General features: G+C 33.7%; 1 protein-coding gene across 6 annotated transcripts in view; it reads left to right on the plus strand.

Annotated features, from left to right (window-relative positions):
• Positions 1 to 27,964, plus strand: part of METTL15 (methyltransferase 15, mitochondrial 12S rRNA N4-cytidine) — a 207,490-nt gene that overhangs the window by 57,309 nt on the left and 122,217 nt on the right. For all 6 annotated transcript variants that reach the window (XM_058688521.1, XM_058688518.1, XM_058688517.1 and 3 more), the window contains exon 2: positions 26,257 to 26,393. In XM_058688521.1, coding sequence (XP_058544504.1) covers positions 26,257 to 26,393 — 137 coding nt within the window. The remainder of the gene's footprint in view (positions 1 to 26,256; positions 26,394 to 27,964) is intronic.

Raw genomic sequence — 27,964 nt, forward strand, 5'->3', positions numbered from 1 at the left:
TTATTTTAAAGCCCAGGGCAAAAGCAAAGTGAAGAATCGTTTATTCCAATTCTGTATGTTATTTATTCATTCACTTAGTACATATTTATAGAGCTCTATGTTTCAGGTACTGAAACAGGTTTGTTCACAGCCCTGAGGATTTAACAGCTAACAAGAAAACATTCATGTTTTCGTGGAGTTTATGAGTTACTGGGGAAGACATAATTAATACATAAATAAATATAAAATGCACATTTATATATAACATATAAATATATATATATGTATGCACATATATGTATGTATTTAAAATGTAGTAGAATCAAGTATTCTGTTTTAGCTGTGTTAAGTGTAGGATGCATAGTAGAAATCCAAGTAGAAATGACAAATATGACATTTGGATGTTCGGGTCTAGAAAATAAATGAAAAGTTAGGCTATAGAGGGTATTTAAAGCCATGGCTAGGGAAGACAGTAATTTGAGGAATGAATCATCCACTGTATAAAATGCTGTGGTCAAGTAAGATAAGAACTGAGTTTTGTCTAGATACAGGTCATTGGAGATTTTGTGAGGAGATGTGTCAGGAAAGTAGTAGGGATTGAAAAACCTGATTGGAGTGGGTTAAAGAAATAATGTTATAAGGATAGCAAATATAGGAAACCTGTATTACAGAAATTTGTATTATTTTCAATAATTATCAAATATTTTACATTCAGCAAGAAAATAAATGATTTCTTAATGTTTATATGCTTAAGATTTGCATTTCTTGATATAATTTTTCAGTGTTTTTACTAATTTATTTGGAAGGCTAATTTTATGAATTTGGATTTTATATTTATAATAAAAATTGTTTTAGTGGTTAATACCTTGAGATGAAAACATCTTGTTTCATAATAGTTAATTATAACCATAATTGCCTAGTTTTTCACTATGTACAATAATATATAGTACCTATATTATGAATGAAAATGGCATAGGTGACAAGTGTGAACAAAGCTTTAAATCCCACAAGCTTGAGAATATTTAGTGGGATAATAATTCTATGTAAAATATTTTTAAACTTTGTTTTTTTTTATTTTGATAGAGAGTGTGCAGAAGTAGGGGAGGGGTAGAGGGAGAGAGAGGGAGAGAATCTTAAGCAGGTTCCACACTCAATGCAGAGCCCGACATGGGACTTGATCCCAGGACCAACTGTGAGACTGTGATCTGAGCCGAAATCAAGAGCTGGGTGCTTAACCGACTGAGCCACCCAGGTACTCCTCTATGTAAAATATTTTTAAATGCAGTGTAGCTGTTTATCTTTAGTACTTTTATCATCTTAATTTTACCCTACACTATAGTAATACAGCATTTTTAAAAACTTTTAGGAAGAGGATACTGTGGTTAAGTAAGCTTAATCAATCTATGTATAGTATACTTGTCAAAAGCAAGGAGATTCCTTGGATAGAATAGACTGGTAAAACCTTTGAAGATGTACTCATATTGGTTAATCTTTAAGTATGTATTTTTGGAAATAAATTAGTTTACCAATCACATATCTTCATTCCAGTAATCAGATGGGATGTACACAGGGTGACACTGTGTACTTATACTTGGAGACAAACCTCATAAAAATACAAAAACAACTCTATTCTTCAGGAGCTTAAACTGAATAACCTTAAGTAAATCTTTACTGGAAACCTCTCAGAAGTATATAATAGAAAGCTTCAGAAATCTATGGGGTATACTAGCTCTTTAAAAATAATAATTAATGAATATAAAAGTAACTAAATTTCTCCACATATCTAGAGGTGATTCTGCACAAACGTAGGTGGGTTTGTAAACTTTGACGTTGCTTATGGCCCTCTTTGACTAAATAAATCCTAGCTGAACTTTGAGCACATGCAGTTAGGTAGCTGGAGATTTTGAAAATGTTTGAAAATTTATCATTCAGGAAATGCTTAAATAGAATTATAAGATTGCACATGCAGCTTTTAGAAATGATGAAGTAGGACTGGTAGGGGAGGTAGGGGATATTAATAAAATAAAACTCAGAGTCATTATGAAGATTGAAGAAAAGCATATGAAATAGTACTTGATACATAGGAAGCACACAATAAATGCTGGGTTTTTTCTACATGTCAGTAAAACATAGTTACCTCATAGTTGCAATACAAGACTTACTGTATAATTTTATTTTAATCTGATTTTTTTTTTTGTAGTGAAAATCTATATATGCATATTTAAATATATTTATGTTTGGGGCACCTGGGTGGCTCAGTCAGGTGAGGGTCCAACTCTTGATTTCAGCTCAGATTATGATCTCATGGTTGTGAAATTGAGCCCTGAATCAGGCTCTGCACTGACACCACAGAGCTTGCTTGGGATTCTCTCTCCTTCTCTCTCTGTCTCTCTCTCTCTGCCCCTCCCCCACTTATAATCATTCTCTTGCTCTCTCTCTCAAAATAAATAAACATTATAAAAAATATGTATTTATGTTTGCATATGTATAAAACAAGGTATGAAAAAGAAGCACTTAAGTTTATATTGGAAAAACTAGGAGGAGGAAGTAGAAGCCATTATTTATTTTTCATTGTTATTTATTGTTTGAAGTGTTCTAATTTGGAAAATAATAATAGAGAAGAAAAAAGCATATATTCTGATCTGGAAAGGTCTTTAGGTGATAGTTTCACCACTTCATGTATATGGATACTATCCAATTTATTGACAGAATTGGATTAATTTCTACTTAAAAGTGCTTGACTGCTACTGTAAGTTAACCGATTACTTGGGAGAATGGCTTTACTGTATTTTCATGTATAAGAAACTGTGAGGTTTGATTTATGTCACACAGGTAAGTGATCAAATATATGGAAAAGAAATATTTTTGATTCCATAAAATTGTAGACTATAACTTAAATTTTAGTGTTATAGTATTTGCATTTATAATTTAGATATGCAAGTATTACTTTCTTGGGTACTTTTCTCTTTACCATTCATTCTTTTTAGGTTTTCCCCTACCCCAGCCTATGCCAGATTAGATTAATATTTTATTCATTACCTTTCCTTACACTAGTTTTCATGGCATTTGAAAATACAATGAACACCATTTCACAAAATCTTATCCAATTAACTTTCTAAATGGGAAAATATTCTGAGACATATCATAGTTGACTTAGCCTATTTCTGGCATTTGGTTCATCAAAGAATATGAATTACTTATGTTATTTGAAAATAAATTCAAATATATCATTGGAGAGATATTTTAATATTCTGACAAAGTTTTAAACTGAGGCATATATGGTATTTTAATTTGTGATATTTAACAGTGAAAATTATTAAATAACTTTGATCTTTTGTTTGGATTTATTTAGGGATGAAAAATATAAAGTCAGATATTCACTTATTGGAACTAACTTACTATGAATTAAAAAACTGATGTAATGATACCAAGCAGATATTAAAAAATTGACTCGACTCATGCCTAAATGTTAGCTTACTAGTTTGTAATATTCATAACAAAAATAATGTTGTATAGATGTACAGAAGAAACAGAAAGATATGAAATCTTTTTTTTTTTTTTAATTTTTTTCTGAAGTTTATTTCTAGAGGCAGAGAGACTGTGAGCAGGGGAGGGGCAGAGACAGAGGGAGACACAGAATCCAAAGCATGTTCCAGGCTCTGAGCTGTCAGCACAGAGCCGAATGCGGGGCTTAAACCCACCAACTGCTGGATCATGACCTGAGTGGAAATTGGAAACTCAACCGACTACACCACCTAGGCTCCCCAGAAATGCCTTTCAAAAAGGTGTAGATAGGGGCACTCTTGATTTCGGCTCAGGTCATGATCTCAACCCATGTTGTGGGTTGGAGCCCTATTTTGTTCCCTTGTGGGACCTGGAGCTGGCTTAGAATTCTCTCCTCTCTCTGCCCCTCCCCCACTTGCCATGAGCGCGCATGCACACACTGGAGTGCTCTCTCAAATAAAAATAAAATTAAACAAAACAAAAAAACCAAAAAGTGATACATAATATCAGTAGCAAAGCTGATGTTAGGACTTACTTGAGTTTGTATTAAGCTGCTTAGTTTAAAAGCCTTGGTGCATTCCGTATAGTCTTGGCTGAGCTGTACCTGTTAGCCCTTTGAAGCATGGCTGTTATTGTAATTTACCCAAAGTCAATTTAATCATATCATATAGATGGATAACTGATTCTTCCCTGTTACCTTATTTATTTTTTTACACTGGGAAATGTCATCACTAACTTCTTTCAGTGTAAAATAATATTTATTTCCCAAAGGAAACTGTGATTGTTTGCATAAATGATAGTATAAAAATATATTAACTTGTTTCTTAGTAACCCATTCATCTTAACTTATTTTTAATGTTTGCATTCATGAAATATCATCATTTATTCGATGTATAATTTAGGTATATAGCTTATTTTATTGTTTTTATTTCCTAGAACACACTTAAGTGTATAATAAAGTGTAGCATATAGGTGATAGTATAAATTGACTGAACTAGTATGCCAGTAAATTTATTGTTGGATTTTTATTTCCCTCAGAAGCCCTCAAGAAATTTTAAATTTAATGTTTAATCATAATTCCAAGTTTCATTTCCTTCTTTAACATGTATTTAGAATTTTGGGGTTATAAACCTTGCTGCAAAGTCACTAATAACTTGAACTACCAAATGAGATTTTTGTGTGCTTAATTTAATGGCATTTCATCCTGTGTATCTTCATTTTTTATTAACTGAAGAAAGAAACAAAGTCTACAGAATGTCATAGTAGATAAAGATAGGATTATGCCTAAAGTCAATATCAGATATTATTTATGGAGAAAGAGACCATGAAATAATTCCCAAGGAATTTTCCAAAAGCTCTAATTTGAATTCTTTCTGAATTTTGTTTACAAACTCCTTATATCTATTCTCCAGTTCTTATTCTGACAAATATAAACAAATCTGGATCAACTTATTAGTCTCAATTAAGCATGGAGGAAGTGGTAGTAAATGACACAGACCAGTTTAAAAATCTGATTCCATGACTACTTTTATCAGTTGACGTGTACAACTGGGTGAATGGTTATAATTGGACTAAACTTCCATGAGTTCACTTGCATTGATGATTCCCAGTGATGATTAGCTAGCCAGTACAGTAAACTTCACATTTTATAAAATATCAGTAGGATGTCATGCAAGAGTATTTTGTGAATTGTTCGAATAACATTATAATAGAAATTTTAATAAAAGACTCCCAATTGATCACAGTCAGCTGTGTTTTTATTGCAACAGCACTTAGTTATGAAGCCATTACCACAAAGTTCTTTGAAACAGATTTCATGTGTATTTGCAATGTTATTGATTTATAATTTTTTCTTTTTGGGGCTCCTGCTAGAGTCCTCTGCAGTGCTCTGTATTTTGAGTTAATGTAATTGATCTATTCTTATATAGTGATTATACTTTATTGTCTACTTTAATTTTTTTCTTGATCAATGGTTATTCAAAAGTTGATTTAATACTGTTTATTATTGATGATTTTAAGATTACTTCTCATAAAGAGAGACCTCTGACATCTAAATTTCCCTTAATAGTTCTCTTCTTGTGTGTGACAATAATTATTTAGAGAAGGGAAATAGATGGCCTCTTTTTGCATTTATCCTAGAACATGAATAAAATCCCTTCATCACATGAGCCTTTTTCCCCCCTGTAGCTAGCAGTAACAAAAATAATTTATATTTTTATAAGTGATATATATATGAAATTCAACTATTTTTCAGGAATTTTAGGAAAAATCATTATTTCAAGTATTTATCAATCTTTCAGTTACTTAACTCTTTGGATTTAAATTTCCAGTGCACTTGACGTGATATTAAGTTATAAGAGAGTTATTTTAAGTCTATTTAACTCTATTAAAAATGCAAAGAAGATGTCTCTGAATTTATAGTCAGCTATATTTAGATCCTGTTTATTTTAGAATTTTAGAATATTTGAGCTTGAAGAGATTATCTTTTTTAATCCCCTTGCCTTATCATTTAGGCAATTAAGGCCTGGAGAGGTGAAGTGGCTTCCTGAAGTTACATACCTGTTTTTATATACAGAGCTTAGCATGATGCTTATACATGAAGTGTTTACTAATTAATCTGTTTCAAAACCTGGGTAAGTGATTATGACAGAAAAGGCAGAATTAATGTTTACATTAGGTAGAATTATAATGTGACTTAAATTGAAATATTTATTTATGGGGCTCCTGGGTGCCTCAGTTGGTTAAACGTCCAACTTTGGCTCAGGTCATGATCTCATGGTCCATGAGTTCGAGTCCCACATCGGGCTCTGTGGTGACAGCTCTGAGCCTGGAGCTTGCTTCGGATTCTGTGTCTCCCTCTCTCTCTGCCCCTGCCCCATTAGCGCTCTCTCTCTCTCTCTCTCTCCTCTCTCTCTCTCACTCAAAAATAAAAAGTAAACATTTAAAAAATAAAATATTTATTTAAAAAATTAAGTGAAATTTTTCTCAAGATTTGGAATGATGCAAGGCAATATTTGTCATACTTAGCTCATGTGCTTTAGTTATAACTTGTTTAACCCAAGTTATAGATGTAGAATGGCACTAATGAGAATTATACTAGATTTTATTTACATTATACTATACAATGAAGTTATAACATTGAGCCTATTAATAATACCTTTGCTTGACAACAGTTAGATTCTGTATTATCTCCCAGAAGACAAGTGATGCTTCCTTCATATAATTACCATAATAAGTTTTATATTTTATAATTATCCCTGAAGTTATAAATTGTTTTGTAGAACCAAACTAGCTTTGTAAGTTCTTACACTTGCCAGTGGAATTTAAAAGTGGGTGACAATACTTTTACTTAAAATTTTGTCTGAAATTTTAAAAGCAAACCTTTACTCTATGTAAGTTGATGAAATTTATGAAAAATTTCTTTTTTAAATATTTTTTTCAACATTTTTTTTTTTTTTTTTTTTTTTTTGGGACAGAGAGAGACAGAGCATGAACGGGGGAGGGGCAGAGAGAGAGGGAGACACAGAATCGGAAGCAGGCTCCAGGCTCCGAGCCATCAGCCCAGAGCCTGACGCGGGGCTCGAACTCACGGACCACGAGATCGTGACCTGGCTGAAGTCGGACGCTTAACCGACTGCGCCACCCAGGCACCCCGAAAAATTTCTTTTTCTTGTGATGTCATTAGTTTGGGTATTGGTGTAATTCAAATTGCTTTTTTTCTCTTTTGTGTTACAGTTTTTTTTTTTTTTTTTTTGTACCTCTCAGGTATTATTGAGAATTCAATTATTAACTAAAATTAAAAAACAGGAAAAACTTGGAATAGAGGCAAAAAAGACAAAAAGATCGAAATTTTACTTGGCCTTTCTATCTAGCATAAAGAAAGTTACCTTTCAAAGTCTGTATATTTTCATAAAAAACTATTTTTTAGTGGAACAGTTAGTCAATAATAGTCATTTTTACAACTTAAAAATGTTTTTATAAAAATACCATACGGATATAAGTCTGTGGTATACTTCAGGCTTTGTGGATAGTATTCTAGTGTTTAATTTGAACTCCGAATATAAAAAAGCAAGTGGTAATATATTGTGGAAGAGTTCTTTTGGCACAGAAATATTTTAAGAAGTAACAGCAATTACATGTCTGAAGTTAGATAAACTCCTGAAAGGTAAAGTTGATTTATTTTTAAGTCTCTTGTGAGAACTAATAGAAAATAGCTTAGCATTGTGTTTTGACAGTAAAATACCTTAACTAACCGAAAGTGCTGATTGTTTCTGTCTAATAACTCTTAGCCAGAGTAAGACGAATTTTCTTGATCTGCACTAATATTTTAATATATATTTTTTTATTTTCTCTTAGCCTGCTTCTGATCTCTGTTTGCTATACTTAATGTTTACATATTTAAAGCATGTTTTATAATGATTAATCAAATCATCTGAAGTTATTTGGAGTATTATGTTTTACTTCAAACATAGGCAACTAAACTTTCTTCTTTGCTTATTTGTATGTCCTTTCAGGATTGGGTATTCATTCAAAGATCATATCTTCTCTGGCTTATGGTATCTTCTCTTAAAATCATATCAAATAAATAGGCTTAGTACTTGCATTATGAAGACATAAATGATATTGTTCGATAACAAATGATAACACATACTGCAGTACACAACATGGCGTAACTAAAAGATTTACACGCTTTAAGTGATTATGAACTTGTTTGTAGTCATGTTTACTGCAGCATAAATCTAGAATTGGAGATAGAAAATTTAGGGTAGGCATTTAATTTTAGGTGAAGGGTTGAAGGAATGATTGGAAAAATTGACTTTTCATCTAGTTTAATGTTTCTTCCTTAAATCCAGAAGGCATGTTAAGATGATTTAATTTAGAATGGATTGAAAATATTGGACTTTTTTGGTCATTTCATAAATAGAAGTAACTCAAGCACCACTTGAAAAGTGGAAGAAAGAAGATATATTGAGAAGACTAGCTTCCTTTTGTTATTAGATTTATAGCAATTTACATTTTTTGTTTTAAGAAGTTGCTCCTTGTATTCTAACATAATATAGTCCTGGTGCTTAAAAATATAATTATTTTGCACGTTACAATTATTGTTTTGAAACCTAAATGGTCCCTGTAGTAATGGATATATTTGGCATTTAAGTACCTTTGTAGCTTAAAAAAATTTTTTTTTAATGTTTATTTATTTTTGATAGATACAGAGAGCAAGCAGGGGAGGGGCAGAGAGGGAGAGGAGACTCAGAATCTGAAGCAGGTTCCAGGCTCTGAGCTGTCAAGCACAGAGCTTGATGCAGGGCTCGAACTCACACACCGTGAGATCATTATGTGAGCTGAAGTTGGATGCCAACTGAGCCACTCAGGTGTCCCTAAGTACCTTTGTAGCTTTGAAAATATTTATATACTTTGGGTTATTGCTTCAAGTATTCCAGCATACTTTTTGGATGTGCAGAGGTGTGAAAATTGGGGGAGAGACAGGAAGTATACAACACAGGTCATGAACTGTTCAAGAATGTGGACCATGATCTGGGCTTTTGAGATTCCCATTACAGTTGAACTCAAAGAGTAGTAGATCTCTAATAGTGAGACTTTCGAGCTTCTTAGTTATTTTTCATAGACAAATGAAATAAAAAATAATAATTTCAAGTGACTTGAACTTTTTCATTTTTTATATATGGCGTTTTGAGAGGCAGTTTTCTTTAATTTTTTGTTTGTTTCAAGTTTTTATTTAAATTCCAGTTGAAATACAATATTTCTAAACACATATGAGATAGAATTAGATGCCATGCCATAATTGCCACCATGAAATGATTAATGGCAAAAATAATATTTGTGTAGTGATCTACAGTGTACAACACATTTTCATATGAATTATCTCATTATTTTAAACAACAGTATTGAGACTTTTATTAAATGACTTTTCCAAAGTCATTTATAGTGGAGACCGCTTTCTAAATGAACCCACCCTTTGCTGACTCCATTTTCAGTGTTCTTAAGGGCACCCATCTGTTTTCCAGCACTATATTGGGACTCTATTGAATTATGTGGAGAACTATCTTATGTCAATACCTATAGTAAAGAACACTTGAAAGAAGCCCATAGTGAATCTAAGATTCAAACAAATAAAATTAACACTAATTCTGGATATCATTTTTTTTAATGTTTACTTATTTATTTTGAGAGAGAGAGAGAGAGAGAGAGAGTGGGCGAGGGGCAGAGAGAGAGAGAGAGAGAGAGAGAGAGAGAGAGAGAATCCGAAGCAGGCTCTGCATTGTCAGCACAGAGCCCAGTGTGGGGATCTGTCCCACGAACCATGAGATCATTACTTGAGCTGGAACCAAGAGTTGGACACTTAGCTGACTGAGCCACCCAGGTGCTCCTAATTCTGGATATCTTTAATGTATTTTAATAACACTGTAATAATCAAGCAAGATGTTCATTTCATATCAAAGTTTATTTAAAGCTTTTCCTGGTAGATAATATTTTCTTTATGGATTTTATAGACTTCCTCTCTTCTTTCCATTTTAAGTACGCCATCTATTTGTTCATCTATACTTAACAAATATTTATAACCTGCTGTGTTCATAGCATTGCTGGAAGTCTACATTTGGAGTTTCTGTTTTGTCCTATTTATTGTTTCAGACATTTAGGCAGTATTTGTAAAAGTCAGGGTTCTCTGGAACCTGAAAAAAAGAATCAGTAGGATGTATACATATATATTAAGAAGTTTATTTTAAGGAATTGGCTCATACATTTGTGGGGATCTGAAATCTGTAGGGCAGGCTGGCAGTCTGGAATCTCATGTAGGGGTCAATACTATAGTGTTGGAGTAGTACTTCCTCTTTCTCCAGGAAACCTTAGTTTTTGCTCTTTATGCCTTCCAACTGATTGGATGAGGCCCCACTCACTCACCTAATCTCACTTAAGGTCAATTAGTTTTAGATGCTAACTATATCTACACAATATTTTTACAGCAACACTTAGAGTAGTGTTTGATTAAGTGACAGGGTGCTATAGCCACACCAAGTTGACACATAAAACTAATCATCACAATGCCATTTACTTGAAAAGTTACCTATGATTGCATCCCTCCATTGATGGAGTTTACACATGCTAGATTAGATATGTAAATCTTAGCTAGTACCTAAAATACTTTATAGGAGGCAGGGTGATAAAGCAGGAAGCTCATTGACCCTCAATCAAAAAGGCACTGTTTACAACTTGGCTTCATTACTTACTACAGTTTGTTTTGGGAAAAGCTGCTTAACCTCAGAGTTTGTTCTTGTTTTATAAAATAGGGGAAATCTGTATCTCACAGGAGGATTAGATGAGTATTTAGTGAGTTAATATATGCTAAACACCCAGTAGACTTCCTGGCACACATTAGATGTTAAATAAATATTAATTATGATTGCCTTTTCTCCTTTATTCTTTTGAAAACAAATTGTGTTTAATTACCAATATATTTGTATTCGTTTACCCATGTATACATTCAACAAATAATAAATGGTATAGGGAAGAAGTAAAACAAGAAAGGGGTATAGGGATTGAGGAGTGTTAGTGGTGAGGAAAAGAGTTTCAGTTTAAAATAATAGCTTTACTGGAGACAGCCTTACTAAGGAAATTATATTTAAGCAAAGACCCAGAAGAGAAGATAGGGTAAGTGCTCCAGCCTTGAATATCTGGCTGCAGTGGAGTAGGCAGATAGGACACTTACGTGCAAAGGCTTTGCGACAGGAGTGTGTTTGAGGAACAGTAGGGAGGCTCTGGTAATTGGAATAGAGTGATCCAGGAGGAGAAGGGTAGAAGATGAAATCAGACAAATTGGGTGAGGTGTGCTGGGCATATTTTGAAAAGGGCTTTGTGAAATAGAAGCCATCAGAAAATTTTGAGCAGAATTGTTGATGTGATCTTGTATTTGTGCTACTCAAAAACAAATGGTAGGAAATGGTTTTGTTAAGAGTGTAAACTCAGAGGATAGACTTCATCCTTTGGATCTGTAATTTATTAACCCTACAAGCTTAGGTGACTTCTCTACATGAAAAGGAAATAATAATAGCATCTATCTCATAAAGTTGTTATATAAAGTAACCTTCTCCTTGACATATAGAAAGAATCTAATAAATCTTTGCTATTAGTAGTAGTAATAATAAAAGGGTCCAACTCTAATGGAGTGCTTGGATGGCTCACTTGGTTAAACATCCAACTTCCTGATTTTGACTCAGGTCATAATCTCACAGTTTGTGAATTTGAGCCCTGCATCAGGCTCCACGCTGACAGTGTGGAGTCTGCTTGGAATTCTCTCTCTCTGCCTCTCTGCCCATCCCCTGCTCTTTAAACAAACGAACAAACTTAAAACAAACAAACAAAAAAGTAAGGTTCCTGGTGCCTGGGTGGCCCCATAGGTTAAGCATTCAACTTCAGCTCAGGTCATGATCTCTTGGTCCGTGAGTTGGAGCCCCGAATCTGACTCTGTGCTGACAGCTCAGAGCCTGGAGCCTGCCTCAGATTCTGTGTCTCCCTCTGTCTCCTCCCATCCCCTGCTCGTTCTCTGCTTCTCTCTCTCTCAAAAATAAATAAAATATTTTAAAAAATAATGAAAAAATAAGGTCCTAACTATACTATTTTTTGCTAGTGATCTTGAATAGAACCTGTTCTTGTCCTTGTTTTAGATACAAAACTATATTGGTGAAGTAGAGATGATGATGAGTCTTAGGGAAAAATACCTCTGCTTCTAAATTCATGCTTCTGATTTTGAGAGGGCCGGATTTGAGAGGATCATGGTAATTCCCTGAAAAACAGATTATCTCCTTTCATGATACCATCTTTTGGTAAGCACTATCATTAGTTTTGAAAGTGTTGTGACAATGTTAACCTTTTTCCAAGTGTAGTATTTACATCCAAACTGAGCTTTAGTTCTTATGAGTACTTCTTTATGGTGGTATTCCTTCTGTCATTTCTCTCATATGGACCCTTTCCTCTCCATCTGTTATTATCCTAGTGCAAGTCCTGTCATGCCATGGACTCTCGTCTGTTCTACTTTTTGTCAGTGGAAGTAGTAGGTTTTATAATTATTATCGTTGTCATTGTGATTGTTATTATTTGAACGCTCACTGTGTTTCTGGAAGTTAAGCACTTTATATGTAAACACAAAATTCACTTAATCTGTAAGGCAGTGTTTTTGACTCCATTTTATAACTAAGGAGCAGACTTACAAAGGTTAAACAATCTAACATTCAACCTGGTCTATTCTATTTCTTATTACAAATCTTGTATTTCAAACAATTAAATCAATGAATGATTCAAGGATAATATCTTTGTTTTAGATTTTTTCTGTACCCTGGGGGCATATTTTTTCCCCTCTATTATACTTAGTTAATTATAATCCAGGCTTGACTTGGGCCATGATTTTTTAATAAAGGGGACTTTTGAGACAATGACTGCATGGCGTATTATTTGCTTCTGTAAAACATAGTTTACTCGTTATTAATTCTGCCATTAATTGTATACTGGTGTTTAGCATGCCTGGAATTTTCTTTCTTCTTATTTAATCATTCTATAGATATGTTTGGTCTCTGCAAGTAGATTGAATGTTCATTAGGAACTAGGAATTATTTTAATAATTCTTATATTTCCACACAAAATTTATACTCTAAAATTCTGTATTCTGCATACAGAATTTATACAATAAGTATATAATTTTTCTTTACTGTCGAGATAATTAGCTAATTGATTTTCATATGAATAGTGCTTACTTTGAGTAAACTGGCCAATTTGAAAATTGTATAAAGTCTTCCGGGTCAGTTAAGAATTGAGAAATTTTGAATTCTTTGTTCCTAGTACTATGTCAGAGTACTAGTGCAGTTAAATTTGCCCCACTGCCCAATTCATTGTCCTAGATGGAATTGTTTATCCACTCTAAAATATGACCAGCAGTGTGATAAAATTTTAAAGGGCAATAATAAAATTTTTTAAAGCTATTACTATCTGAAAAAGAAAAGTAATAATTCTTACATTAAAAAATATTTTTTAGGGGCGCCTGAGTGGCTCAGTTAGTTAAGCATCCAACTTTGGCTCACATCATGATCTCACAGTTGGTGAGTTTGAGTCCTGCGTCAGGCTCTGTGGTGACAGCTTGGAGCCTGGAGACTACTTCAGATTTCTATGTCTCCCTGTCTCTCTCTGTCCCTCCCCTGCTTGTGCTCTGTCTCTCTCTCAAAAATAAATAAACACTAATAAAATTTTTTAATTAAAATATTTTTTATTTTACTCAAAAGTCACTTGGAATAATTTTTTTCTGCATGGTTAGGTTATTTATTTGAGAATACCAACAAATGTTTCCAATTTGGGGGTTTGTTTTTTTTTAATTTAAATTGATGTTTTGACTATGTAAAATTTATATGACTCAGAAGTCTATATATAAAATAATATTCATGGAAAAATATTTTTAAAGAGTGAGTACTTACAGAGAACAAATTGTTGGTTGCCAGAGGGAAAGGGGTAGAGGAATGGGCAAAATGGAAGAAGGGGAGTGAGAGATACAGGCTTCCAGCTATGGAATGAGTAAGTCACAAGAATAAAAGGAACAGCATAGGGAACATAGTCAACGGTATTGTAATAGTACTGTATAGTGATAGATGGTAGCTACACTTGTGAGCATAGCATAATGTTTGGCGTTGTTGACTAGTTATGTGGTACACCTGGAACTGTGTAACATTTGTGTCAACTATACTCAAATAAAAAAATTAAAAATATAAAGAAAAAGGATTTAAAGATCATCTAGTAAACTGTTTTGCTTTTTTAATTTGGGCTGAATTAAAAGATAACTCAAAGACATTTTCTTAGTTTTAAGCATACCAAAGACAGACTAATTATGAAATTGTCTTATTTCAGATGTATCATTAGTGATTTTTGTTGCATTTAAAAGTTTTTGAAATTTCTCCCTCTAGAAGCATTACATTATGGAGAGGCTTCTTTTATTTGCTGAATTTATTTAAACAAATCAGTTTAGAAATATCATAGAATTAAACAAAAATTTTGACGTGTAAACATACTGCCATGTTCCTGAAACAGATGTTAACACCTGATAAAAGTTAATAATCGCTTGTTAGGAAAGCTGTCCATTAATAAGGCCAATCTTCATGAAAACTAAAGCCATTTTGTTTCTTTAGCTTTCCTAGTGTGACAATGCAATACTATCAAACCACAATCAGACAAGATTGGGTGGATAGATGAGTACCATTGGTTACAGCTGTTAAACAGTTTCATTCTCGATGCTACATAAAAAGAAGCCAATCACATCAAATGAATCATGACTTTTTCCCTTTATTACAGAGAGTCTCCTTTTAAAGACCATCTGCCAACTGAATGTTCTGTTAGTGTTTCTTCAGATTCAGAAGCCAAAAAAAGTGGGTTTTTTTTTTTTTTGGTCTGCTAAATTACTTTTGTATTTAGTATAAATTATTATGGAATTTGAGTCTTTTGTGAATAATTATTTTCTTAAAGTACATTTTTAAAATGTTTATTTATTTTTAGAGAGAGAAAGCACATGAGCTGGGGAGGGGCAGAGAGAGAAAATACCAAGCAGAGCCCAATGCAGCACTCAGTCTCAGGAACCGTGAGATTATGACCTGAGCCGAAATTAAGAGTCAGACACTTAATTGATGCTTAACCTTAAAGTGCATTATATTAATAGTATTATTAAATAGCACTATACCATTTTCAAAATTCCTTTATGTATATTGTCTTATTTCCATATCCCAATAACCTGGTGATGTGGAGTAGGACATATACTTATCTCCATTTGCATATGAGGAAATTGAGGTTTAGAGAAGTAACTTGCCCAACTTTTATGGCAGTTAAATAATAGATTCTGGACCAGAAACTAGATATTGTAACCTTCAGTCTCCTTCTTTTACACCCTGCTGCCTCATTTATGTCTTATTTTTCAAGTCATATAGTACTTGAAAGTCACAAAGGCAGTTCTAAAAGTATTTAGATATTTTATTGAACCTGTTTCTTCTGATTATTTTGAATTATTTTCAAAATAATTAATGATTTTCCTTCTTACTAACCTATGAAACTCTTTCTCTTTAAATTTTACTTTCCAACATCTACTTCACACAAGGGTTTCGTGGTAGTGTAGTGTACCCTATTCTGAGTATGAAACTTGTCCAACCTTGAGTCACATATTTAAACAAGTCAAGTACATTGGCAGTTTGTACTCATCTGTTTTTATATGTATGCATGCATGTGCATACACATATGCCTTCTTGTGTGTGCACATAGCACAGTAGATTGGACACCAGTACTTATGTATATATTGGTCTGCTTTGATTTGTACAAAGTTGTTATCTGAAGGCTAAGTAGTAGAAAATGTTACCATTATTGGTTTTATTTTAATGCTGATAAAAATTTAGTACTAGAACCACATTGAAAGTGCCATCAGTAAAATGACATTTGCCCCTCTGACCAAAATAATAATAATAATAATAATAATAATAATAATAATAATATTGAAAAGAGCATTTGCTGAGCACACTGATTAAAGAGCTCAATATGCCATTATTTTCACATTATTTTTTGCAAATACTGTAAACCATCTATATATTTAATAATATTTATAAGAAAATATTTGTCTGACATTCTCAGAGAAAGTGTGTCCAGAATATGTCATATGAGTTTCTTGATGGTGTAGATAAAAACTTTTTTTCTTATTAAAAAGATGCTAACAGATTGGCATTGTCTGGGCCAGAAACGTCTGTGAAATTAAGCTTATTGTGACCACCCATGCCATATTATTTTTAGCTATTTTTGTTAATTCATGCATTGTATGTATCTGCAAGCAGATCAAGTGGGAGTCCATTGTACATAGTTGGGACTTATGACTGAAACCCATCCATGTTACAGATAAGAGCAAACCTACTTATCACTGGAGAAAGATGAATACTATAATTATTTAATTTAATATAACTGAAGAACATACTTTATGAACAAGAGAAAAATAAGTTTTGTTATGACAAGTAAAGGTTTCTATTGTGAATAGGATGGAATTTAAGCTACAAGATGAAATGTTTGCAGAATGAGTTATAGTAACACCAATACTCTTGATAAAATGGGAAAAGAGATAAATTTATTGCAGTGCATTGATTGTTTTGTTTGTGGTATAACTTTTATGTCCTTTTGAGACTTTTTTTTTTTTTTTTTTGCTTTTACATAAGCCCATGTAATAGTTACAAATAAAACAAAATAAGAGTGTAGCAGACAGATACTCAACGGAGCTTGACAAGACAATAATAAATCAAGGAGTTTGGTAGAAAAAATGTTTGTTCAGAATGTTAGCTGACTATAAGGTTGGTAGCCTTCTATGTTCACAGTTATATGTTCTAATTTATTTTGGGTCTTCAGATTCTTCGGTGTGATAAATGTCTACCTGTCAGTAGATTAGACAGATACATAAGTAAAGTCTGAGAGAAGTCAGTGATAGTCTTGTATGATTCAATACACAATGGTACAACAATAGTTTGCTTAGCAATTATAAATATTCCAGTGACACTGTAAAGCAGGTAACTTCTTCTAGTGATTTTTTTTTATTCAAAATATCCATTATATTTATTATATCATGTCCAAATAACTAGCTCATCTCCCTTTTAACATTTGCCTCACTAATTACATCAAGGGGCTCTCTTCTGTTGCATTTGGTTTAATGTGTGCCACGTTACACTGTATTGGGGGCACAATACTTCCAAAGGCTACATAATACAATTTGGATATATAATAAAAGTAATTTATCTTACTTTTTTTTTAATGTATCAATGTTTTTGACTAGGATGAGCTTTAAAAATATAGTTAGAACTTAGTGTTCTTTAAGTATTTTAGGAAATCAAACTTCTTCCTCCCACTATGCATTAATGCTGTTATAATTGGTCTTATGTTTTTGGGTTTCCAGCTTTTTATTATTATTACTCTCTTCAGAATCTCTGCTCAGTATGGCCCCTCACTTCACTGTTTCCAGTTTACTACAAAGAGTTACTCTATTCCCACGTGGAGTTCTTAAATCTTTGTTCTCCCTGTCAAGCTGCCTGTATCTTCTCATACTTCTGTTTTTCTCTCTTCTGGAGTAAAAGAAGTTGTTCGTTGGCCTTTCTAACACTAATTGGGAGGTGGTGGGGGTGGAGTAGAAGGGTGGAAGGGAGGAGAGGGAAATGCTTATTTCTGCCTCTATCTGTAATTACACTGCCAATTTATGTTTTCCTAAGTAAATGGCTCTGATATACTCATCTGTGAAATGGAATTATTTTATGTACCGTACAATCTGTTTTAAGTATTAAATTAGGTCAAGTTTTTAAAGTGTGTGGCATAATGTATGGTGGCACATAATAATTGCACAATAAATATTGTCTTTTGTGTACTCCTAGTTACCCAGATAGCATGCCTTGTAATCATTTTTTTATTTCTCTCACTTCTCCACTCACTACATCTAATTAGTCTATTCTACCTCTATAGAAAGGCAAAGCTGTTAGGTTCAGGAGACAGGATTGCTTTTGAAATCTGTTTCCAACATTCATCAGCTGTGCCTCAGACAATTCACCTAACCCTCTTTTAAATCTCCTGTTTCTCTATAAAATAGTAATAATAATAGTAACTTAGAATGTGTAAGAATCACATTCAGTTAACTGAATGTGTGTGTGTGTGTGTGTGTGTGTGTGTGTGTGTGTGTGTGTGTGCGTGCTTATGCCTATGTATAAAATGAATACATGATGCAGATCAAATGTTTGGCACCATTTTTGGTTCATAAAATAAGCACTCAATAAGTGCATTGTATGTTGTTATTTATCATAATTACTCTCCATTTCTGTTGACAGCTCAGCCTTTGTGTCCTCTGGCCTGGGTGCATGCTCTATACCAAGTCACAACTATATTCTCACAACCTGCCACCCATCTAATACTCTTGGCAGTTACATTATTTTATGTACTTTAGAAGTCTTCAAAAGCTGTTCATTTTCTAGCAAATGTGATGTGAATCACTTACCTTGGCCTTTTAGGATTGCCACAGTTGCTTCACCCTACCTTCCAGCATTATTTCCTAGTTTGTCTCATAGGGCTACTATTAGGACGGAGAGAGGGAACATATCACAACAAATTACACAGTATCTGGCACATAAGTGAAAGTTTTAATTTCTCCTTGTTTCTCTTTCCTCCCTTTTTCTTTCTCCTCTCTTCTATTAATACATCCTGGATTCCAATCAAACTCTATATAACATATTCTTTCCTATGTCTACACCTTTGCTAACATTTAATTCTCTTTGTCTTTATATATTTATTCAATAGATATTTATTGATTATATTCTGTGTCATTCATTATTTGGCATTGGGGACAGAGATGTTTAGGACATCTTCCTGAGGTGTATTCTAGAAAGAAAGAAAGAAAGAAAGAAAGAAAGAAAGAAAGAAAGAAAGAAAGAAAGAAAGAAAGAAAGAAAGAAAGAAAGAAAGAGAGAAAGAAAGAAAGAAAAGCAAGCAAAGAAAGGAAAGAAAGCAAGCAAAGAAAGGAAAGAAAGAAAAAAGCAAGAAAGAAAGAAAGAAAAAGAAAGAAAAGGAGAGGACAGGAGAGGAGAGGGGAGGAAAGGAGAAAGAAAGAAGAATATATTAAAGATACTAAGGCCCCCAGTTAAATATTACATGAGAGCAGAGGCCATGTCTGTTTCGGCCTACTGTTGTATTTCCAACTTTTGGAAAAGAGCTGTGGATATACCAGAATCCTTGTAATTGTTTGAGAATAAAATGAGCGAGATGGAACAAGGAAAAAAGGGAGAGAAGACATGAGACAGTTCAGCATGTTTGGTAATTGCATGTGCTTTTATTATGTTTTATAACCATATGGCTAAGGAATACATTGTAAAATTCATGTGTGAGTGGTGGGAGATAACGTTAGGCAGAAATGCAGAGGCCAGAATCTGAAGAATATTATCCAGTATGCCTAGAAATTTGGACTCTATCTTGAACCTTTGGAGAGCTTTTGAGGAGAATAATGTCACATGTTATTTCAGAAAGGATATCCTGTTAACAGTGTAGAAGAAAAATTAGAATTCAGATTAGAGGTGCGGATATGAGTGTGAGCCTATTGCAGTAGTAAAACAAGGAAATAAGGGGGCCTGAATTTAAAATGGGAGCGGAGAAATTTAAGACATATTTATATGATAAAATCAACAGGACTTGGTAGCTAATTGAATTTGGAGAATATAGGAGAGTGAGAAGATAGGGTGCTTTCGGACTTCTGCCCAGTCTTCGAGGCCCAGCTGAGTGAATTGTAACCTACCCTGATTCTGTCCATCTCACAAGTGATTGACATAAGTATGTTTTTTTCACTCCTATAAAATATGCTTTTTCTTGTATTGCTGATTTCTTTTTATTAGTAGTTATTTGTATGCATGTCTAAATTCCTTACCAAATTTGAAGGTCCATAGCTTAATATCTTTGTATTACCTCATGTGGCCTTATCTGTACTGAGTGTTCAGTAAATATACAGATTATTAATTAATGCTACATTTAAATTTAATTACCTCCTGAAAAAAAATTCAGAAAGTTAAGTATATGCTTGAGACGTTTCAGTATTTAAAAAAATACCGAAATAGGTGCCCGTTGCAAATAGGTGAAGCTTAACTAAAATTCTTTCAAAAACACTTCAATTCTAAAAATTCAAAATTAGTAAAACACTTCAATTCTAAAAATTCAAAATTAGTAATTGCCAGAAAAGAAAATATTCATAGGAAGAAATTTTAAAGTGAAATCAGGCCATATTGTTTCCAAATTCGGATGAGAACTTACTATTAAAAATCTTGCACAGATTGGAAATGACTAATCAACATTAGGAAAATGAAATTGAAAGATCTGCCCTCATGCTATTCATGGCTAAAAATGTTTTCATGTCCAATTTTAACAGTGTTCCAGTGTGAAAATTTCAATGATTAGAATTCTTGGTTTGGAAAAAACAAATCATTTAATTATCTAGTCTGCAGGATGATCTTGGGCAAATCCCTTGATTTCTGTCAGTCTCCCCCTTCAGAGAGCAGCGTTAGCTGAGTCTTAAAGGATATCATTTCTGAAAGGTATAAAGGAATGCTAAGAATACTCTAGAAAGAGTAGTATACACTAATGGGATTAAATTAGCATTATTTCTATGGGTCATTCTAGCTCTAACTACCCATGAGGCTGTGATTTTAAGTATTTTAATTTTTTGCTCTTAATTTCAATATCAATTTGAAAACTGTAACTTGTCAAGAAGTCAGTTATCCCCAGTTGCTCTTACATATAATGGGTGGACATTTATATGAGGCCATATATATAACATAATTGTCTTTGGAATTTAATTCAATTGGATTTATCTTCATAAAGTCTTAAAACAATTTAGAACAGTAGAACAGTGGTTGCTTTCAACTGTGTTGGAGGCTTAAGATGCAAAGTTCCTACATATATCTATCTTCATATTAAGAAAAAATACTTTTTCAAAAATTGATTGTTTATTTCAGTGTTATTGTATAATGTCAGTACAAGAATATTATGAGATCAAGTGGAAAGAGCATAGGATCTGAGTTTTAGTATTAGCTTTGCCCTCCACTAGTAAACATCTACCTTCTTTGGTCCTTGGTCTCCTCATAAGTAAAATGAGGAGGTGGAATAAATAGTGTGTTATGTCCCTTTCAGCTCTGAAATTCTGCATTTGTACCCTGTTCATTATCAGATTCACAGCTATAGCTCAACTATTCAAGTGTGACTCATCATGGTGCAAGGTAGAACCTAATCATTTCTATATTTAGAAGACCATGGGGATAAAATGTCATTTAGTTGTATTTGATTAAAAGAGGTAACCTAAAATAAGAAATATTCATTTCTTATTTCAAACGCAAAGGAAGACTAGTCAACAAATAGGAACATGGTGCATTAGAGGTACATAATACGATTAATATCAGATTATTATGAATGTTTTGCAAAAGTTTTTTTCATTAGTGAATCAATTTGTAATGTTAGGATTATATTAATGTTAAATAAATCCAAAAGTTGGATATCCTGTGACTGTTTTATGTCCTCCTATGGTAATGAATCTTCCATCTTGAGTATTTCTGAATTAATATGCACAAATGAGTATTGCTATCTTTATCATTGTTACCTTGGGAGGCTGAGCTCTTTTTTTCAAATTGCATCACTAAATATTTACTATGCATCTACCTCTGTGCACTGATGCTACTCTATTAAATTTGAGGCAAGGGGCATCTGGGTGGTTCAGTCAGTTCACATTCAATTCTTGATTTCGGCTCACTTCATGATCTCTTGGCTCATGGGGTTGAGCCCCGCATCTTCGCTGGCAGTGCAGAGCCTGCTTGGCATTCTCTCTCTCTCTCTCTCTCTCTCTCTCTCTCTCTCTCTCTCTCTCTCCCTCCCTCCCTCCCTCCCTCCCTCCCTCTCTCTCCCTGTCTCTCTGCCCACCCCCCTTTCTCGCAAGATAAATAAATAAACTTTGAAAAAAAGTTGGAGAATTGTAGTCATGGATCTTCCCTCAAATGCTTGTTTATTTTTTAAGTCACTTTCATTTTGACTCTGAGCCTCAATGTCCTTGTGCTAAGAAACCATCAATCTCAGTCATTCTCTTGACTCCACACACCATCCAGAGCTGTGCAGAGGCCCTGCATCTTATTGTTCACCTCATACTACCCTTTGTTTCCCCTGAGATACCTTTTGTTATAACCTGTGTAGGCCCTCGAGGACCAAAGGTTCTGCTTCTTCTGTACCACATAGTGGTATGGAAATCTCTAGTAGCACTGAGAACCCTGTGTTGAGGGACCACACTCCCTCAGTTCCTCAAACAGACAGCTGCTTTGAGATCTTATCCCCTGTCAGTCATTCATTGGTCCTGCACCTTCTTGGAATTTGTTCATTCATTTCCATCGCTCTTCTGCCAATTTCAGTGAAATCTCTGTCTCTCTCTGTCTCTTTTCCTTAAAGACACTAACCTATCCAGGATAACTAGCATTCTTTCTGAGCTTTTTTTTTTTTTTTTTTTAACTACTGACAGGAAAGTAGTTGTCTTCAGACTATAGGAAAGGTACTTTTTTCTTTGTGCCATGCAAAAATCCTCAAGGAACATACATTGTAAAGCTCTGAATCCTTAGGTGCCTGTTTGAAAGAGGAGAAGGAGGGAGGACAAAGGAAAAAAAGAGAGAAACACACATATCTCAAGAATTACCCTGATACAACAAAGATTAAGACATGGTTTCCAAGAGCCTAAATTCCAGTGGGAATGAGTGCTCTATAAAACAAGTAAAGTTTTCTTGTATAATTTTTGTAAAGCTATCTCTGCTGTGATTGTTTCTGTGCCATCCACTTTCTAAAATTTCTTTTGTTTGCTCACCCCTCCTCCTTCTCTTTTTTTCTTTCTTTCTTTCTTTCTTTCTTTCTTTCTTTCTTTCTTTCTTTCTTTCTTTCTTTCAGAAAAGCACAGAATTTAGAGTTGGTGACACATGGCTTAGAGTTCTCTTTCCCTCACTTGCTAGTAATATTATCTAAGAAATCAAGTCACATCATCTCTCTGCACCTTGAGTTTTTTTTCTATTTGCAAATATGGGAATAACGCCACTTGTCCATACTCACTAACAGAGCTTTTGTTAGACCAAGAAGGAAAACGTTAATGCTTGTAAACATGAAGTAGTGGGCAAATACAGCCTTCACTGATTTAATGCAGAGGCAGAGTAGTGCGAGAAAAAACACAAATTGTATTCAAGTTTCTGTATTCAGTTCCCGCATTTGCCACTGACTAGCTTAATGTAATCTTAGTTTCTGTGTATGTACAAATCTAATAACATCTACTTTGTGGTCATAAGGAAGAAATAACATAATTTTTATAAATCTCTGTAAAGTAAACAGGGAGACATTCTATCTCCCTTTCTTAGATGAAACAGCTGGGGCTCAGAGAGTTAAAATTTGACCAGGGTTATACAGGTGAAAACTGACATTAGCAGAATAAACTCTTAGTATCAAATATGGGTTTTGTGTTTTAGATAAATTATATCAGGTAATCTCAAAGAAAGAGTTCCATGTATGTTTGGAACATGACCTAAACATATGAACACACACACACACACACACACACACACAGATCAGACTCATAGAAAGATTGTTTTTTAACATGCAGATATATTGGTTCTTGTGCATTGTTCTTGTCCAATCTCCTAATTTTATCATCAACTCGTACAAATTAAAAAATGTGGTCCTATATCAAGTTAATGACCCAGGAAAAGGGAGAGACTGATTGGCTCCCTTTTCAATTGTAGTGCTGGTTGACTCACAAGGCCTGGATGTCATGATTTATATTTGATGAGCAATGTATATTTGAATTTTAAAAATGAAAATCTATGGCTTCAGTCATGTATTAACCCAGGACATATGGTGGGGTTCACTTATAGTTTTATAAATCCCATATCTCCCACTTTGTTTTGTGTTACACTTGACTGGTAATAATTTTTTCCCTCTATGGAAACTTCCTTGATTGTCAGTATATCTCCAATGGTGTAATCATTGTATATTAAAAAAAAATCATGTAAATTATTATCATCATCTCACATTTTCAAGAACATTTTTAATGATAAGGAATTTTTCTTTTTAATTACTGATGGGGACTTTTCCTGGCTTGGGATAAGGTAATCATATTTTAAGTGCAGGATTATAGACTTGATATTAAGACTTGATATTGAGCATAACAAGAAGGTAATTTATACTTTGCCTTGGAGAAGTTTTTTTGTTTATGCCAAACGCCTAGAAATTTCGTTTTTAATTTCTTTTTAAAGCTTATTTATTTTGAGAGAAAATAGAGCACAAGCAGGGGGGCACAGAGAGAAGGAGAGACAGAATCCTAAGTAGGCTTCATGCCATCAGCACAGAGCCTGATGTGGGATTCAAACCACAAACTGTGAGATCATGACCTGAGCTGAGATCAAGAGTTGGACCCTTAACTGACTGAGCCACCCAGGGGCCCCTAAATCGCTAACAATATTAAAACTGAAATACGGTGAGATGGCAGATTTTTACCTATTCATAGATGCATAAGAAAAGTATACAGACTGGGAAAAGAAATTATTCATTCTTGAGAGTATAAGTACGTACTCCTAACAACTATACAAATAATATGACTTCAAGTATTGTTTTCACATTACTGTTTATAATGGTGAAAAGAGTGTGTAGCCATGTCTTTTGTGCTGACAGTGACAGAAATGCAAGGTTAAGTTGTATTAACATACTTTTGTTAAAAAGCAGTGCTTGTGTATTTTCACCACATTTACATCCCTCATAACTTATCTCTCTCTTCTTTTCAATTTTTATTGGAATATTTTCTCCATATTATTCTTCAAATAGCAGGATAGCTTTTCTGAGGACTTGATCAGAGGATGGGACTCAGCATGATTGCTGGTAGCAAAAATTCAAAGCATACTTGTGTCTTGTTTCTGCCCACTCTGCTGGAAGTAAGTTGTAGTGTTCTGGGCAGGGAAATGTTCACATTCATTGCAGGGATTTCCCTTGTGCAGTGTATTCATATAACTTTAAAGTTATATGTTTGAATATTTTAATAGTTTGGCTTAGTATATATTATTTTTTCACAGTATTCGATATTATTGGAATGATTATTTTCATAATACCATGAAGCTTATTGAAAGGGTACATTAAACTAAGAGCACAACACTGAGTGTCTTGACTTCCACATTGGCTGCCATCAATTAACTTCTTCACAAATATGTTTTTAATGGTCCAGGTCTGGTTTCTTGCCCAACTGAGACCTATTTTCTTTATAGTATGGCCCAATAAAATAGCCAAAAAGTAGGTTCAAATCCAATTTACTTTACTGTTTTTTTTAGAATGATCTAAGCATTGAAGATAGGCACCCCTGCACATTTTAATCTGTTGTCCTGGCAAAATTATTACTGGCAAATATTTTACTCTCAAAAGTGTCTTCGTTTAGGTAATTATATGTCATCTTACCAGTTAGGTAGGTATTGATGGTATCTTCTTCTAGACTTTCTTTTTCTTTTCAGAGCCTGGAGAAACCTAAAGACACTGGGATTTTAAGTGTCTTTCCCAAAGATGTATAGCTACTTCATGGCAAAGCTAGAGTTTACTGTAGTTGTTTTGACTTTAGCTTTGAGCCTTTTCCAGTTTAGATTTTTAAAGATTTGTCCTGTGACTATTTATTGTTGGATATATTCATTCCCTTTCCCTCCATCTCTCCCTTGCTCGCTCTCGATGTTTCTCTCACTCTCGCTCTCTCATTCTTTCTTTGTATTCTTGAATATCTTTATGTGTAATATAAAGTATTTAGAGAAACTGAGATAAAATGAGCCATACTAATTGTAAGCTGTCTCCTTTTGATGAGAAATTGTTGGAAATACCATTATCAGCCAGGTGCTGGAAAGCATTAAAAAGCTAGCAGTACAACACTGTGGCCAGTTTGACCTTTGGAGGAAAATGTAAATTTGTCTTGAATTGGCCACCCTGTACCAGAGATTATCATTTTACTGATATCTGTCCCGTTCTTTTGGACTGATCAATCATAATTGATCCAGATCTCATGTATAACAAATTCAACTCTCGGCAAAATGATTTTAATTGTTTTTCAAATTACTATCAGCTCTGAAATTCAGTATGTGCTTCTAGAAATTAAGGTAGCTAGCAAGAATATTTTCTTCATGCTAAGTGGTAATTCTCTTTTTTCATGTTGGCTAGATTTTTCTAGATATGACATTTGGTTCCGGAGGACACACAAGAGCCATTCTACAGAAGGAGTCAGATATTACTCTGTATGCCTTAGACAGAGACCCGACAGCTTATGCAATAGCTGAACAGCTTTCAGAATTCTATCCGTAAGTAATACTCTTGTATAATTATTGAATTTTCATGCTGAGTTTTATAGAGCTTGGTTTACCATTTTGGCATTTGTTCTCCCTTGTGTGATGTTATGTTTCACTATGCTACATATTTTCTCCCTTTTTTCTTCAAAAGAATTAATGTAAATAATGTTTTAGTACCACTTAAAATGATATTACTGCCTTTATTCTTTCTGAATTCATAAAAATGAATACAAAAATGATTTATGGCTAAAATCTGAAGATGGGTTGAAATCCATCCATGAATAATGTTTTGACAAATAAGCCTTGGTTTAAAAAATAATTTTTAAGGAATGTATGAGTTACAGTTTCCAAGAATTTACTGAAGTAAATAAGTATGTGAGACTTCTGCAGAATTCATTAGGTCACATATATTAACATAATACAGTTGTTGTCTCTGAATTCTTTTTGAAATTCACAAGTAAATTTAGAGCAGTCTATCCCTCTGTCACGAATTAGGTGACCTTTCACCTTGGAAATGAATATAAAATATTGTCTTCCTAAGTTCTTCCTTAGGAAGAACTTCCTTCCTGTTCACTTCCTAAGTGAAAGCATCTTCCTTTAGAGAAAATTTTGGATGAGTTATGCTATGTTGTTTAAAAGTTATCAGCCTGAAAAAGGAAAATGTCTTGGAGTTAAGATGACTATCTACAAATATGTAAAGGGCTGTTTTCAGGAATAAGGAATTGTTCTCTTCTCTTATGCTTCAGAGACTGAAATCAAGAAAATAGATGAGAATTTTAGTGGTAAATTTTGACTTGATGTAAGCCAGGGTCTTTTGATAGTTCTAAGTGTCCAATAATGAAAAGGTCCATTTGGTAAAGTAGCAAAAGTATGACCATGGAAAAGTTTAATCACAGACTAAGGATAGGAAGCTGAATTACTAATGTAGAATAGTCTATTTTGAGGCACCTGGGTGGCTCAGTCAGTTAAGCGTCCGACTTCAGTTCAGGTCATGATCTCACAGTCCGTGAGTTCGAACCCCGCATTGGGCTCTGTGCTGTCAGTCCAGAGCCTGGAGCCTGCTTCAGATTCTGTGTCTCTCTCTCTTCCCTTCCCCCACTCACACTCTGTCTCTTTCTATCAAAAAATGAATAAATGTTAAAAAAATTAAAAAAAAAGAATAGTCTATTTCACGTTTTCAGGTCCCAAACTCTACAAATCTATCAATGTGATTAATTCTCCCAATAAAAATGTGAATAAATACACCTAAGTTTTTGTTAGCAGTATCAGAAGGTTTATTGGAGTGCCTGAAATCAGTTTGACCCCAGGTTATTTTCTTCTAAGAAAAATATGAGGATATGGTTTAATGATATGATACTTTTTTTTTTTTTAAACCTACCTCTGTCATTCTGCAATGTCCCATAGATGCATCTTCTTTAAGAAGATCTTGTATTAATTAGGGCATCCATGTTTGTAAAACATCTTAGGAGTTCACTTGTTTATGACCTGAACATTCATAGAATGCATGTAGGTCTCCTATTTCACTATCATAGAAAAACTGGATTTTTCTTAGATATTGTTGTTTCTAAAGGCAATGAGTTCCA

The sequence above is a fragment of the Neofelis nebulosa genome, chromosome 10, assembly GCF_028018385.1.
Source record: "Neofelis nebulosa isolate mNeoNeb1 chromosome 10, mNeoNeb1.pri, whole genome shotgun sequence".
In the NCBI taxonomy this organism is placed as follows: domain Eukaryota; kingdom Metazoa; phylum Chordata; class Mammalia; order Carnivora; family Felidae; genus Neofelis; species Neofelis nebulosa.